The sequence below is a fragment of the Sinocyclocheilus grahami genome, unplaced genomic scaffold (assembly GCF_001515645.1).
Source record: "Sinocyclocheilus grahami isolate Dianchi unplaced genomic scaffold, SAMN03320097.WGS_v1.1 scaffold1060.1, whole genome shotgun sequence".
Taxonomy (NCBI): domain Eukaryota; kingdom Metazoa; phylum Chordata; class Actinopteri; order Cypriniformes; family Cyprinidae; genus Sinocyclocheilus; species Sinocyclocheilus grahami.
In genome coordinates, this window is record NW_015506239.1 from 169990 (window position 1) to 187138 (window position 17149).

General features: G+C 37.4%; 1 protein-coding gene across 1 annotated transcript in view; it reads left to right on the forward strand.

The window, feature by feature from the left end:
• Positions 1 to 17149, forward strand: part of col16a1 (collagen, type XVI, alpha 1) — a 109024-nt gene that overhangs the window by 50666 nt on the left and 41209 nt on the right. Inside the window, exons 3-6 of the mRNA XM_016251596.1 lie at positions 1818 to 1886; positions 3358 to 3475; positions 8119 to 8185; positions 9412 to 9486. Of these exons, the coding sequence (XP_016107082.1) occupies positions 1818 to 1886; positions 3358 to 3475; positions 8119 to 8185; positions 9412 to 9486 (329 nt within the window). The remainder of the gene's footprint in view (positions 1 to 1817; positions 1887 to 3357; positions 3476 to 8118; positions 8186 to 9411; positions 9487 to 17149) is intronic.

The window sequence follows — 17149 nt, forward strand, 5'->3', positions numbered from 1 at the left end:
TGGGTTTGTTTCACAGGGTGGATGGCAGGTCTCTAGGATGACTTTTCTCACCCCCAGCTGTGCAAATCCCCAATTTACTTTCTCCTTAATGAGCTTCTCCAGGCCAACTCTGAGACCTAAAAATATACAATAAACAATATGCAATCAGGGACAAATAGAGCAGAGGCTGCGGGAGTGATTGTGAACAAGAGTAGGATGCAGAGCTTTCGAGATAATGTTAATGAGGAGAAGTTTTGACTGAATCCAGGCAAGGTGAAGCACTTTTTTCTTCTACCCTTTTTTAAATGGATGTTTCATTCTTCTGGAAAATAAAGGGTTTTTTATTTCTAAGAACCACAAGTGTCTCTGGTGAAGCAGCCCGTACAGGTATGTATCTCTAAATTAAAAGAAGGCTGAATCTTAACCTATGAAATCTTAAACCCCAGAAATTTTCTCTCCACTTCAAACTCTATAGCACTCTCTGCGTTGCTTGATGACGTGTCTGTTCTCCATGTGTTTGAAATGCACCTCTCCTCCCCTTGCATTCAACTTTCCATCATTGCCTCGGGAGCGAGAGCCGCCTCCAGCTTTCCAATCTCCTCCCTGACATCTCCGCATCTTAATCCCACCTTTTTGCCGTCTGAAAGCAGAGGGGCTTTGTAGAACTGAGAAGAAAAGGGATTTAGCCGAGTCTGTCTGATTTCAAAAAGTGAAAATGCGAGAACAATTCAAAATTAATTCTTTATCTGTCAGAGAAGTTTTTGTTGGAGACATTTCCTCCCTATCTGTATGTGCTGAGTTAGCTGTGGAGAGATTCAGGTGTTGTAGATTTAAAAAGAGCTCTTTGTAACTTGACAGGGGAAGAATACGAGTTAGAAAACCCATCACCAGCTCTCCTCCGCCACTAGAAGCTCAACGAGAAGGCTCTGAGCTGCTTCTCTCTGTTATTGCTTGAGTTTCTCATACTCATCTGATCTCTGAAACATCGAAGTGACAGTTTCGCTACACAGCAGTAACTTGCTAATGCACTTTGATTGATGTACGTGTCTTTGAGCCAATCAAACCGTGCTGATTAAAAACTTTTCTCATCTCAGGCACCTTTGACATGCTTCTTCACAAAGAAAAAGTCTTCTTTTTGAAATGCCTTGTCCTAATCTAAACTTTTCAGTGTTTGTGGATCATGGAAAAAGACATTGAAAGATATATATACAGAATCATAATGAATTAAAATGATATTTTGAGTGGATTTTAAATGCGACATGTTCCTCAAAAAGTTGTTTACATCAAGTTGTACAATATTTATGAGCAAAAAGTCATGATGGTTGTCAGTAAACTGGATGGTGATCATTTGCTGTCAAGATCAGATTTCCTTTGCTATTTATTTTGAATATATTTGTTTATGCATACACACACAGAGCACTACGTGAGCCAAAGAAGATATGTGACATCCTTGCTAAAAGTTCAAACAGTTGAATTCCACCGGATGTACCATACCACAGGATGTACTTTGGTGGAACCTTTTTAAAGTTAGGTCTTTTTCATATGTTGTCCATCAGTCGAGAGTGCGTCAGACCACCTGTCATTGTCTTTGCCACCAGGCAGTGAGAGTAATTCTTTCAGACAAGAGCATGCTATTTTTAGCCCCATTTATATCTTAGATGGTGTCTGTCTCCCTTCAGACAATCTTTGATCCCCTCAACTTGCTCACCTCATGTTCAGGACCAAGTTTTGACAGGACTCCTCGTGATTGGGTGTAAAATCAAGTTGTTTTATGCAAAACCTTTCGCCGGTGGCAGGACAAAATCTGCTGCAACTTGACTGCTTCTCTGTTTCTACAGGTGTCAGCTGCCCGTCCATACAGGTAGAAGAATGGAAGTTTCCTCAAACTGCCAGATACAACATAACAGGTAAATACTGCTGCTAATTGACCTCCCTTAATGAAACTTAAAAAAAAAAAATCATCATCTGTCATCATTTACTCATCTCAGTTTGTCCAATAGCACATGATGTTCTTGATCTTCTGAGGAACACAAAAAGAGATATTTAGTTGAATGTCCAACCTGCTCTTTTCCATAAACGAAAATCAATAGTGATGGAAGGTTGTCAAGCTCTAAAAAGCCAATAAAAGTAGTCCATATTTCATGTACGCTACATTCCAAGTGTTTTAATATGATAGCTTTGTGTGAGCAACAGACCAAAATTTAAGTTATTGTTCACTGGTTTGAGCTACTGTAAATGAGTAGACAAAAACTAATTTTTTTTAGTGAACTATCCATATTGTCATGATTTTAATAATTTCATAATGTCGAACCACTATTTAGGGGCCATTCACACAGGACTTGTTCTTGGATTCTGTGATGTTTTTTATAAGGAATACATTAAATAAGGATTGACAATTGATTTTAAACTTTGTTAAAAATACAGTAAAACAGGAATACTGTAAAATAATATTACAACTTCTAACATTTTTAACCAATTAAAATTTTAATTTATTAAAAAAAATTGTGTTTTCTAAGGTGGCAAAAAATACAAGATGGTGGGAAAATGCTTTTTCATTCTCTGAGGTTTTTCTCCCCACCTCATTTTATTTCCATCACAAAAGTTTTACGAGCATACGCAAAGTTTCTCGAGGAAGCACACAAGTATTTATTTTATTTTGCATCATCATGTCCCCTTAGGGGCTCCATAATTCATGATGTCAAAGCTGAATTATTGTGTTTTCTAAGGTGGCAAAAAATACAAGATGGTGGGAAAATGATTTTTCATTCTCTGAGGTTTTTCTCCCCACCTCATTTTATTTCCATCACAAAAGTTTTACGAGCATACGCAAAGTTTCTCGAGGAAGCACACAAGTATTTATTTTATTTTGCATCATCATGTCCCCTTAGGGGCTCCATAATTCATGATGTCAAAGCTGAATTTTCAGCAGCCATTTACTCCAGTCTTTAGTGTCACACAGTCCTTAAGAAATCATTCTAATATTCTAATTTGGTGCTAAAGAAACATTTCAATGCTGACTTCTATTTTCTTCAGCTTTGTACACAACAACACTTTAAATTGGCCAATTATTTTGCATAGTATATCCAAAAAATGGGAAAGAAGTTCACTCTACATAATTATGTGAATGTACTGCCATCTGCAATCATTCAAGCCTACACTTAATAAAGGCCCAACTACCAATAAAGGCAGTCTAAGGAATAGACTCTGTTCATGAGCTGAAAGATATAAATGCTCCCAGTGTTAAGGTCCCTCCTTTGGCCTTACATGAATTGAAAACTGCCACAGCAGAGTTGATACATAGCATAGGACATGTCAACTAGCAGCTCACTGATTTATTAGCCTGAGGGGTGGTAAATGGATTGATTGCCCGATCTGCAGGTTTCAATCTGGCGCGCAGTTTCTCCCTGTTGAAGAACAGCGAGGTCAAGAAGATCCGAAACCCGAGAGGGCCTGTCATCCTTCGCCTTGGGAAAGTACAACTCATTCAACCTACAGAGTAAATTTTTTTATCTTTCCTCTTTTGTTTGTCTTGGTATCTATTTTTTCTAAGATTCTAAGAGAGGGAACGTTATTTTCCATCATTTTCTATGACCCTTCATGGTCAATTATAGAAAAAACTACATTTTCGCTCTCTCTCAGATGATGGAGCCTGTTCATCCTGTATCTAAAAGCAATAAAACATACAGTACAATAAGACAGAATTGCAGAACTTCTAGAAGTATTCTAGCAGGTCACTACAAGCCTCAAATTCCTGGCCGTTGACTGTTATTTGGTCTAACATTTACAGTACGCTAGCATCATGAAGGAATCGCAATAATGTCACTACAAATATTTTCACTTCCTCCTTAAGTTACGTCCATCTCGCTGCAAATAAACATTTCAGCAGATTACACTCTGCTTTGTGCTTTTACACAGAAACGCTGTACAATTTTTTATTAACAATAACTTTAAGTGCTTTTGGTGAGACCTCAAGCCACAGTAACAATCCATTTTATGACAATGCTTTTACTGAGCCGTGCGTAGATGAAAAATGACAATGATATAAGCTAACGGGTTCTGTTTCCTCTGGTACTGTATGTTGGGATGAGAAAGTCAGTTTGCATTGCTTTAGACTACACATCAGCTTCCTTATTAGAATTTCCTGTTATGCTTCTCTCATGTAGACTTAACAGAAATGAGAGCGTTTGAGTCAAATAGGTCAGAGGAGTAATATTGAAGCTCTCATTCTTGTGCTGGACTGTATAACTGTTTTATACTCTTTTTTTGTACTTGCTCTGTCCTCGATCTGCAGCGTATACTGTACACTGTGTCATGAATTCACAAACACAAATGGTGTCCTTCAAAAGCCTTGTTCGGACAGGACTACTTTTCTCTGAGAAGGTTACGGGACTTTTTGTTGTACAGGCTAACTTGTGGATCTCATAAGAGCTTTTCACATCTGAAATAGTTAATCATTCTAAACCCCAGGTAAAGAGAATCTTGGGTTATCTTGCTTTGCGTTAAACACTGCTCATACTTTACCCGGGGTTAACAATTTATCCTGGGTATTCATAAGCTGATGTTTTACTCTGTACATTCCTAAACCCAGGGTTTATATTCTTATTAGCATATTTGCGGTGTAAGTGTCATTGATTGGACGAACATGGCATGCAACCTTTACTTAATGGCTCTATCATTGCACATCCTCTTATTATATATTGGTGACAGTATTATAACATTTTACATTCTCTTTCTGTGAGATAAAGTTTAAAGTAAAGTATATAACGGCAACAGTACTATCAAGTTTTACACAATGGACTTTTCTGACTATAAAGTTAGGAATGAAACGGTCTCTTCTTTACATTCTTTACTAATGTCATCATTTGACATGTTTTCCTCTCAAGTGCTAAAACGTTAATACAACATGCTATGTTTCCGTGCCTGACCAAATCATGTGAATATGAGGCACATGATTGGTTGTTGGCTGCTAAGCGTGTAGCCGTAACATTCTAACGCATATTTCGTACTGTACACGGTTGACACCGAAATGCTACATCATATGACCCCTTTAAAGGTTAGGAATTTGGATCCAGATGTTAGGTTGGAGGTCTCTTGAGAACGTATGTGAGATTCATAAAGGATCACAGCAATGGTACAAAATGTAGTCATACTTGTTAATACACAAAAGTCAGATTTCAATTTTCTCATCAAAATGCTTTCTTATTCTGTCCTATACCTCCTTTAGCTGCAATAATAGTTGTGTTTTGCTTGGAAGTTGTACAGTTTGACCTTCTGAAACTTTAAAAGGAAAGGCAAAGATACACACACACAGACATACTCAAATCCCCCCATCATCAGGTAGTTCCTCTCTAAGAATGGGTTTTCCAGAGCCCCAGGTGCTTTCCTCATTTGAAACCTGAGCTCTTTTTCTCCTGCTCTAAATCTCATCTCAGCCAGAGAGAGCGAGAGCCTGTGCTCCAAACTCACTCGATATGGCCGGCTTACTGCAGAAGGGGGGAAAAAACAGGATTCTTTCTCCATAAATAGTCTCCTACATTCTCTTTCTATGAGATAAAGTTTAATGTAAAGTCTTGTCAACCGGTCTCTGATACTTGATAGCAGCAGATGGTGTTTAAATTGTTAGGCCACCTCTGTGTTAGTCATTCTCTTAGTTTAGACTTAACTTCTATTAGGCTTGTAATAGAACTGTCTAACTCTTGCTTTCCTTTATCTTGAATTTCACCTCACCTTGGAGAGAGATGGAGGGTGTAAGTTTGAGTGTGTTTACTCAGGTCTTTGTATTTGTGTCCAAGAAGAAGTGCAAAAATTGGGGGCTGATAAGAATAACTGATAATTAGCAGCTTCTTGTGGCTGATACTGATAATGAAGCTTTGTGGTTTTTCTAAGTAATTAGCTAATTAATTATAAACTGCTAATTTGACACCAAATAAATGCTGTTTAAAAGCTTTGAACTTTACCATTAAAATAGGCGATGGCATTTTCGAACTGTGACCCCAAAACCGATGTACCGAACCGTGACTTCTGTGTACCGTTACACCCCTAGTGTTATATATACAGATTAAAAGTCTCAACTAGTGGAATACAACAAGCATATTAGTTTTATTCACATACAATACCGTTCAAATAAGTTTGGGGTTGGAAAGTAGTCTCTTATGCTCACCAAGGCTGAATTTCTGCATTGAATTTTCAGCAGCTCTTACATTAATGATAAGTGTGTCACATTATCATTCAGAAATAATTATAATATGTTCAAATAAAAATGTTATCATTGTTGAAAACAAAGGAACTCGTGAAATTCATGATGAATAACATTAAAAAAAGCATGTGAATGGTAGAGTATCTTGCTCAAAAATACACAAGTTGGCTGTTTGTCCATTAAAAACCGCTTGACGGAGAGTGGTGCAGTATTAGCTCCTATACATTGTTGCTAATATAAACACAAGGATGTCTGTATGAAAATAGTGCTTATTAGATTCTGATTGGTGTGTTGATTTAAAAGTGACATTGATTTAAACACACTACATTTCAAAAGTGTTAAAGCTATTTTCACAGTACTGAAATATTAACAGAATATAAAAATGGGATTTTGTTACTTTTAATTCAAATAAGTTTGGGGTTGGAAAGTAGTCTCTTATGCTCACCAAGGCTGAATTTCTGCATTGAATTTTCAGCAGCTCTTACATTAATGATAAGTGTGTCACATTGTCATTCAGAAATAATTATAATATGTTCAAATAAAAATGTTATCATTGTTGAAAACAAAGGAACTCGTGAAATTCATGATGAATAACATTAAAAAAAGCATGTGAATGGTAGAGTATCTTGCTCAAAAATACACAAGTTGGCTGTTTGTCCATTAAAAACCGCTTGACGGAGAGTGGTGCAGTATTAGCTCCTATACATTGTTGCTAATATAAACACAAGGATGTCTGTATGAAAATAGTGCTTATTAGATTCTGATTGGTGTGTTGATTTAAAAGTGACATTGATTTAAACACACTACATTTCAAAAGTGTTAAAGCTATTTTCACAGTACTGAAATATTAACAGAATATAAAAATGGGATTTTGTTACTTTTAATAGATGATTCCAATGAAAACGTGCCCAAACATATCAAAACAAAGTGTGTAATTCTTGAGATAATCATCACAGCAACATGACACGCTAACTTGGCTAAAAACACTACAGTTTTATAGTACACGCCATACACATGAGGCTGTTTAGGTCACACATATTATGAAACAAAATAAACAAATTGCCGCAGTCGGAAATTGGGCTAAACATATTGGCTGTAATTCCACTAATGGCATTGATAATAATGATTTAACTTGTCATCATAATAATGATTGAACTAGTTATTTTCTGACAATATATATTGCACTTCTATTCTCAATATATAGATCTGCTATATGGGACACTAATATTGAAATAAATGTAAAAAATCATTAATCTTTGATTCATTATGGCCCTTTCAGTGGAGTAGTTTTGTTCAGCAATATCAACAAGAAATCTTTGAAAGGAATATGTACCTCATTCCCTGTCATAACAAGTTTCATCCTGTACAATCTCTCTCTCTCTCTCTCTCTCTCTCTCTCTCTCTCTCTCTCTCTAGTGTTTAGTCCTGATTTAATTTTTTCCTCGAGGTAGACTGGCCTCACTGTTATTACTTTGAATTCCAGGTCTCTGTTATAAATCATTGTCATCTCATTTTAGAGACAAACACGCTACCTGCTCGTTGTTGTGCGTGTTATGTGTTCATGTTTATGTGCTTATGATCAGCTTCCCATTGTTCCATGACTTGCATGTGAATAAACTCCAGTACCGAGTGTATGTGTGTGTATATTTGGGATGGTAAACACATTCCTGGAGTTTGCCTGCCCTTGACCCACCAAGAGGCAGGCAAACTGTTTATCTAGCTAGAGATAGAAGTTGAGAATGAAGATGAGGTTTGCTGAGCTGCATTTCTTTTCAAAATTAGTGTCAGGGGTTATCCCTATATCTGTATCCACAGCACCATTAATACAGAGATACTCCCCCTTCTGCTAGCATTCAGACTGTTTCTTTACTCTTACGACCAGCTGCTCCACATTTATTTGTTTGTACGTGTACTGCAGTCTAACCGCACACTTGTCTCCTCAGTCAAGTGTTTCCTCATGGACTTCCAGAGGAGTTCACCCTGGTCTTTACCCTGCTGCTGAAGAAGAAATATATTTGACAAAGGAAGCGCACATGGGAATACGTACAGCCAACTCGGAGCTGGCATTTTGAAATTTTGGATCAGAGGATATTTCACAGCCAACAACTGTTAGACATCATTAGTTATGTGCCAGATGGACCATTTTTAGTCTGAAAAAATGATTATTCCCTTTACATGTTAGTTACCTATTTGTGAGGTAAGGTAGGAATAACATTAAAACCATCTGACTAAAACATCAACATGGTTGCCATAGTGTGTGTGTGTGTGTGTGTGTGTGTGTGTGTTTGAATGTAAGCCAACAAAGTTCTTTGTGTTCTGTTGTTTTGGGGCGAATGCTCAAAGCTCCCTGCAAGTTATTTGACAAAGGAAGCGCACATGGGTATACGTACAGCCAACTCGGAGCTGGCATTTTGAAATTTTGGATCAGAGGATATTTCACAGCCAGCAACTGTTAGACATCATTAGTTATGTGCCAGATGGACCATTTTTAGTCTGAAAAAATGACTATTCCCTTTACATGTTAGTTACCTATTTGTGAGGTAAGGTAGGAATAACATTAAAACCATCTGACTAAAACATCAACATGGTTGCCATAGTGTGTGTGTGTGTGTGTGTGTTTGAATGTAAGCCAACAAAGTTCTTTGTGTTCTGTTGTTTTGGGGCGAATGCTCAAAGCTCCCTGCAAGCAGTGTTTAAAATGGAAACAAGGGCAACTATTTCCCCCTTGAATGCATTTGCTCTAACGTGGCTTTTTAAAAGCAGAGGAGTCAGCGATTTCATCTTGAAATGCGGAAGAAAAGATGCCTTATGCTGTAGATGTCTTGAAAGACCACATTTATATCATCACCAGGAAATGTGCATGAGAAGGATTTTTTAAACATAAATCAAATCAAATCCAGTGTTGTTTTAGTGTTTTTTATATACAGGTGCATCTCAATAAATTAGAATGTCATGGAAAAGTTCATTTATTTCAGTAATTCAACTCAAATCGTGAAATACGAGTGTATTAAATAAATGCAATGCACACAGACTTAAGGGTTTTTATTCATATTAGCTTTTATTTTTATATTTTCAGGTAATTTTTTAGCAATTTTGTTTGCTATTTTATTTTATTATTTTATTTTATTAGCCAGACAATTTAATTTTAAGTTTAAGTTCTTTTAAGTTTAAAATTTTCATCTAATATTTATATTATACCTAAATCAGTTTGACCTGTGCTCTTTGTGCTTCTCTAGTGCCCACCGGATGCTCCCAAGAGTCGACGAGCTGCAGAGAACCAGGTGGAGTTTGTGCCCAATCCCTTCGCTCAGGTAAATTAATTTGACTGTTAAAAATTCTAATCTTTTGCAATTAATTTTTAGATATGTTGTTGTTAAAATATAGTCCATGAACTCATTCATTTGCAAAAACAACCCTTGATACAGCACTTGAAAATGAGCCACTGAAAGTGTCTCTGAAAAGGCCTCTAATGAAAAGATCTTACAGAAATTAATAGAGGGGTTGTTAGTTATTGAATGTGGAATCCTGATCTTGAGATGGTTTGAAGTGTTTGAAGACACACACGTACTTGCTCGCAGAGGGAGCTATTAAGGGGGCATAGACAGAGGATGCATCCTTGCTTTCAAAAGCAGAAAGAATGCAATGGAGTGGGACATATTGAAGAGGCCTCAAGATGCATTTTTTAATGAGCTGTATTTTTTTACTCAATACGCTATTTTAAAATGCAACAAATATACGATAACCAACAACATCTATCAAATTAATTTTTGCACATTAATTAATGGTGTGAACCGAACAATTCCTGTGTGCAAGCCTCAGGAAGCCCAAAGAAGTAATATTCCTAAAATAGGTTGGCCAGTCTCTTTAGGTGAATATACTAATGATATATTAATTTGCAGCACCCTTTCAAGTTAAAACACTTGAATGATGCATCCCAGCAGTATTACAGCACATAGAAAGATGACAAGATGAGCTGAAGATGTGATGTAGGCTGATACATTTTTCTCATCCTGATATATTCGACATAAAATGACACAGTTAGTGGCCATTAAGCATCCCACTAGCAGGCAGTTGAATGAGCTCTTTTGCAAAAACTGGAAATCAATGTAAATTTTTGTGAACAATGCCCAGTGGGCCGTAGAAATGCTGAAATCAAATGCTCTTTTATTTTTCATTCTTGCTCTTTCTCTTCTAGTCTATGCACATTTGTTCCTGCATCTACATGTTCTTCTCGCCCTCTCTCTTTTTCTCTCCTGTTATTAGTGGTCATTTTTAATGTCTTTTGAATAGTTGGCCCTCATCTATAGTTAATAAGCTGTATTTTTTGTGGGTCAATCATATATATATATATATATATATATATATATATATATATATATATATACATACAGAGGGGGCCAAAATAATTAGAACACTAGCAAAATTGAAATGTTATATGACTTAGTGATGGACAGGGAAAAGTAAATGACAGATCAAAGAGCCTGTCTGGAAAGATACATTATAATAGAAAGTTCAATAATGTGCCTTGAAAACTTGTTTAAGTGAATGAAAGTAAATATATATTGTGTGAATATATATATATACATATATATATATATATATATAATGTATATTTAAAATATATATATAGAGAGAGAGAGACAGAGAGACTTATCATTGACGTTTGACTATTTTAATAATTGTGACTTAATTATTAAGGATAAAAATTAAATATATATATATATATATATATATATATATATATATATATATATATATATATATATATATACAGAGTACATACACACAGTCAAACCAAAAATTATTCAGACACAATATAATTGTTTATTTTTTTTTTCACTAGTGGGTGCAGGACACTATAGTTCATTTATGTAAGTGAGGATAGCAAAATAAAGTAAACTGTGACATTGTCACGTTACGCTGCCAGAAGGAACACAGAGCCGTGGATAATCGAAAGAATCTTTAATGGTATCCAACACAGAGGGTAAATCCAACTCAGGGAACAGGAGGTAGACACACGTACATCACTGGTAGAACCAACAAATACAAACTGAACAGACTGGGACTTATAAGGACTGGATAACGAGGGACAAAATAGACACAGCTGGAATCAAATTAACACAATTAACAAGAGGAGAAACTGGGTCACAGGGAGCAAAACACACACAGACAGTCCAGAACCCTGACATATCGCCCCCCTCCCGGAAGGTGCGTCCTCGCACCGTAGAACAACAGAATGGGGGGGGGACTTGGGAGGTGGCTCAGGAGGAGGACGGACACCTGGGAGGAGGACAACGACCAGAATCCAGGGAGGAGACGATGGAGGGAGGAGCCAAGGAGAAGTCCAATAGAGCTGGTGGAACGAAGCGACGAGGTGCAGCCGGAGGAGCGGAGTCCTGAGGCTATGGCGGGTCGACGCCCGACCAAGGTGGAGCCGGAGGGACGAGGGAACCTGGTGGAGCGACGGGTGGCGGTGGAGGTGAGAGAGCTAGGAGCCGAGGTGGAGCCACTGGGTCTACGGGCTGAGGCGGAGTCCGGTCCTCGGAGGCTGGAGGTGGAGGTGAGGGATTCTCCAGCCATGGCGACACTGGAGGATGGCAGGAGCGGGCGGTTGGGTGGGCACTTGTGAGCCTCCGGGCTCTCAGGGTTGCCCTCGGGGATCAGAGCCCACTCCTGGCTGGACTGGGAAATGGGAGCCCCCTCAGGGCTGGACGGGACCAGCGGGGACCAAGGAGAGAGGAGAGGTGGCAAGTCGACTTCCAGCTCAGTTTCCCAGTCTATTAAGTCCACTTCTAAGTCCAGCAGTCCCAGATGTATAATCAGCTCACCCTCAGCCGCGATGCAGTGGGTGGAGCTCTACTCCATGCTATCACTGTCCACGGCTTGCTCCCTCGCAGTGGGCGTGGTCGCCGGCTCTCGTACCTGGTCTGACGGGTTGAGCTCCATGTCCGGGGCGATCCTCCGCTCAGTCGCTTGGCTTTGTGCTGGCTCTCCATCATCGGTGGGCTCGGGCTGATGCTCCGCTCCGTGGGGAGATGGTGGGCTGGGCACTGGGTCTGGAGTGGATCTGACGAGATCATCCAAGGGGGAAGGGGGTGGATGGCGATCCGTTTCTCGCCAGAGTCCACTCCACGAAGGCAACGAAATCCTCTCGAGGACCATCCTCGCACGAGAGCGCGTCGTCTGGGTAGCTGGTGGTGCTAGCTAACAGCCAGAACAGTCTTGTATGGTCCTCGAGAGATCTGTCCCCCTGCACCAGCAGGAGGAGGAGGGGAAATTCCGGACGGATAAAAGGATCCATAACAACAACGGGAAAACAAAAAACTGGGAAAAACGAGAAAACAAACGGAGGGGAAAACATGGAGGTTACGGTTTTGGTCGGTTCTTCTGTCATGTTAAGCTGCCGGAAGGAACACGGAGCCGTGGATAATCAAAAGAGTCTTTAACCCTCTTAGCGCCAAAGTCGCAAAATTGCGACAAGACGTCATACTTAATCAAATAGACTGTAGTTCCTAATACGGTGTAATATCTCATTTGTATTCCCTACCACTAGATGGCAGACATGTAGTACTTCGATTCTAGACCAAAATTACGTTACCTTCCTATTCAAAGTGTTCGAGGAAATAGCAATCAATTCAGTATCTACTATTTCCTGAATATTATGACATTCAGGAGGGCCGCGCCCTGATGACGTCATACTATGCAAATTAGATGAGAATATTTACATCCCACATAAACTTTCAGTCATGCCCAACATTTTTCTAATTTACATTAGATCTCTATCTTTAAGCCCTTTTAAGCTACAAGCTTTTGAAATCTTGATGTCAAAATCCAGCATTTTTCCAAAAAAATCCTGGCGCCTAAAGGGTTAATGGTATCCAACACAGAGAGTAAATCCAACACAGGAAACAGGAGGTAGACACACGTACATCACTGGTAGAACCGACAAATACAAACTGAACAGACTGGGGCTTATAAGGACTGGATAACGAGGGACAAAATAGACACAGCTGGAATCAAATTAACACAAGTAACAAGAGGAGCAACTGGGTCATGGGGAGCAAAACACATACAGACAGTCCAGAACCCTGACAGACATATTATACCCAAAAATTATTCATACATTGGACTACCAGTAAAATTGATAAAAAATTTGGGACCAAAATTATTCAGACTCTTTGACCTGACCATGTTTTGCTCAAGTATTTTTTCCTTAATTGCTAATGCGAACTTTTTACAACACATATTGAACAAAATTAAGCAATGCTTGGTAATTGGTTGACCTAAATTGGTAGTATTTAATTATGTACTTAAATTTAACAGCTGACAGCTATTCAACTTAATTCATCACATACCTTTCTATCAAATATATCTGACATTATCAAGTTGAATTAGTTCTGACACAGTTTAACTCTTGAGTTCTTGTCATATTTTATTACCATTTTCTAAACTATAGCTAATAAACTGTGATAATGTGAGAAATGTTGAAGGTGTCTGTATATATTTTGGTTTGTATAGGTAACACTTTATTTTTTACTTTATTTTATCTTATTACACATGTTACATGTACTTGCTATTATAAAAACAATACATTTTTGCATAATTACAAGTAACCCTAAGCCAAACCCTAATCTTTACCCTAACCATATAGTAAATACACATAGTTACTTAATATTACGCAGTACTTAAATGTATAATTACACTGTAATAAGGACACCTTAAAATAAAGTGTAACCTATATTAAAATGTGTAATGTTATTTAATGCACAGGGAGTGAAATCAAAATAAAAATGTATACAATTATTGTTTACATTATGTTATGTCTTAATATTTTATATATTTGTATTATATTATATTAAACATTTCGAATATATATTTTTTTAAGGCTGCTATTATCAACCTTAATGTTATGGGGAAAGAGAAAATCAGCCATTTGACTAAATACCTCCTGCGTGATTCATGGGAAAAAAACAATCATACCGGTTTGGAGTATAATGGGGCAAGTAAATGAAAGAGTTTTCATTTTTGGGTGAGCAATCACTTTAAAACAATCCTACTGCAAAACTCCATCAAAGTTGCATGGAGTAGAGCTGAAGTTTACATGACTGCTGAAAAATCACATCTTTTTGCATTTGTGTGTCTCAGACTTCCCCAAGAATAACCTTAAGTATTTTCCAGATAACAATGACTTCCACTTAAACCAGATAGTTGGATGCTATTTTCACTGCTAACGCAAGCTGTGAATATAGGGGGTGTAACTTGGCCTCTGTGGAAAAGAGGATTTGTGATGTTGGTGTGGGCTGCTCTTGTTGTTTCTCCTGGCAGCAGTGAGTCATGATCATTAGCAGGGCTAATAAAAAGCTGGTTCAGCTGGTCTCCAACTGGTCACATATCTTCTCCGCTTGCCACGTGTATTGTTTCATATACACTCACACATGCGACGTAATTACATCCAGAGGGCCCTGTATTGGAGCCAAATGCACTCAAAGCAGTTTGTTATGTCTACACAGTCACACGTACACCAACATTCAATTCAACGCTTTGTGTGGATAAACGTCTTAACACGAATCACTCTCCATTCTCTCATGAGAACAGTGGGAGATTTGAGGTGGAGATGATTTAAAATGGTTTTGTGGTGTAAAATGCTCTTTTAATCTTTGCTGCCATAGTGACAGAGGAATTAGCTCCATTGGTACACATTATATGTATCACTTTGTGTGCTTAATGCCACTTCCTGTCTCAGTATTTGCTCATTTAATCCCTCTGATAAAATGTTAGCAGAACTAACAAATCAATGTTTGGCCTTGCCAGCCAAATTGAGCAATTGTCTGAATTTAGATGGCAATGCACAATTTATACACCGCAAGAATTAAGTATTTATCTTACGTTCAAGCAAACATCTTTACAATGAGATACATTTGTTTGAGAAACAAACTTACATTAAATATATATAATGAAATAAGTTTATTTTTCTTGCCCCATTAACACACTGATTTATTTATTTAATTTATTTAATAATTATTTATTTATTTATTTATTTATTTAACTCCCCCTGACTTTACTTGCAGTATCACTGGCACTCTAATTGCTCCATCTAGTATCGTCAGAAATCTTAGTTATGTTTGACTCCTCTCTTTCATTTCAGTCTCATATTAACTCTCTCACTAAATCAGCTTTCTTTCACTTACAACAAATTGTCCAGCTCCATCCTTTCATTAGTGCCAATGATGCAGAAACTCTCATCCATGCTTTTGTTTCCTCTCGTCTCGATTACTGTAATGCCCTTTTCATTGGTTTACCAGCTACCGTCATTGCTAAATTACAGTATATTCAAAATTCAGCCGCTTGTATTCTCACTCGCACGAAGCGCTCTGCCCACATCACCCCTATTCTGGCTGATCTGCATTGGCTACCAGTGGCCTATCGTATTAAGTATAAAATTATCCTGCTTACTTTTAAAGCTTTGCATGGTCTGGCTCCTAACTATCTTCACAGTCTGCTCCTTCCCTATTCTCCACCTCGTTCATTGCTGTCCTCTGATTCTGGTATTCTCGCCGTCCCTCGATATCGCCTCTCTTCCATGGGGGGCAGATCATTTAGTGTTGTTGCCCCTAAATTATGAAACTCTCTTCCCAGATCGCTCTGTCTTGCCAATAACATGTCTGAATTTAAATCGCTGCTCAAAACTCATTTGTTTTCACAATGTTACCTTTCTTAAGTTGACTTCTGTTTTATGTTGTCTTATCCATATATTTCTCTCTGGATGTCTGATGTTCTATTTACTTTCTGTATTATTGTTTGATTGTTTGTTTGATGTTATCCTCACATTTTTTATGTTTATTGTAAAGTGTCCTTGAGCTCTGGAAAGGCGCTATATAAATAAAACATTATTATTATTATTATTATTATTATTATTATTATTTAATCTAACCCTGATTTATAATTACAATTTAAATGGGGTAAGAAAAATGAACTTTTTGTAGTCTATGAAAGGTCTCTTTATAATGTCTTACTGTCTAATGGTTCTTTTTCTTCTCAAATAAATGCTTATTTTTCATTTCAAATAAATTGATTTAAATATTTAATTTAATTTATTATATTAGGAAAATGTATTTATTTACTGAAAAAAATGACTTAAATTGTCCAGTGTATGCTTTATATACTGTATATAAAAAAATAAAAAAAGTGTCTAAAATATGAAGAGTGCAAACGCTCTAGTGTGGACACGCTCCACATTTCAAACCAACATTTCAAACATGAAATACTGCCTTAATTGAAAAGTAATATACACATATTAGAAAAAATAATAATTTTCAATTGGAAAAAAATTATCATAATTATTGCATAAGTATTAATTAGTGCCATTAAATTCTCTCAAAAAAAAAAAAATATATATAATTAAACAAAAATATATTACATTGATTTTACTGAAAAAAAAATCTACATTTCAGGTGAAAATTCTCGGTCACTTTTGGGTATAACACAAGTGTGATCCCCAAATAAACAATACCAGAGGGTTAAACACACACATATATATATATATATATATAAATGTCGCATATGTCTTCAATATACTTGCAGTTGCATTACTTTTAAAGAAACTGCCATGTTTTGCCGACGTGTACATGAGATCATGCATAAATGATGGTAATTTTGTGTGTGTTTGTTAATTTGTGGAATTCTTCCATATACAATCTTTACCAGACAGCTCCACAGCTGTGAGCTCAAGCTCAGCACAGACATACTTCCAGCCCTTTTCTTTATTTATCTGTTGGAGATACACATGCGCAGAAAAAAAAAAATTCACACAAGCTCCCATGTTTTCCCCTGACCCAGGTTACTGTCTTGTACCATAGCAGCATGTGTTTTACGACAGACTGTAATGAGTTCCAGGCTGTGTTGGACGCTGCTAGCATTAGTCTACTTCTGGATTAACCCCTTCCTCCGACGCAGATCCTCAATCCACCCCGCATT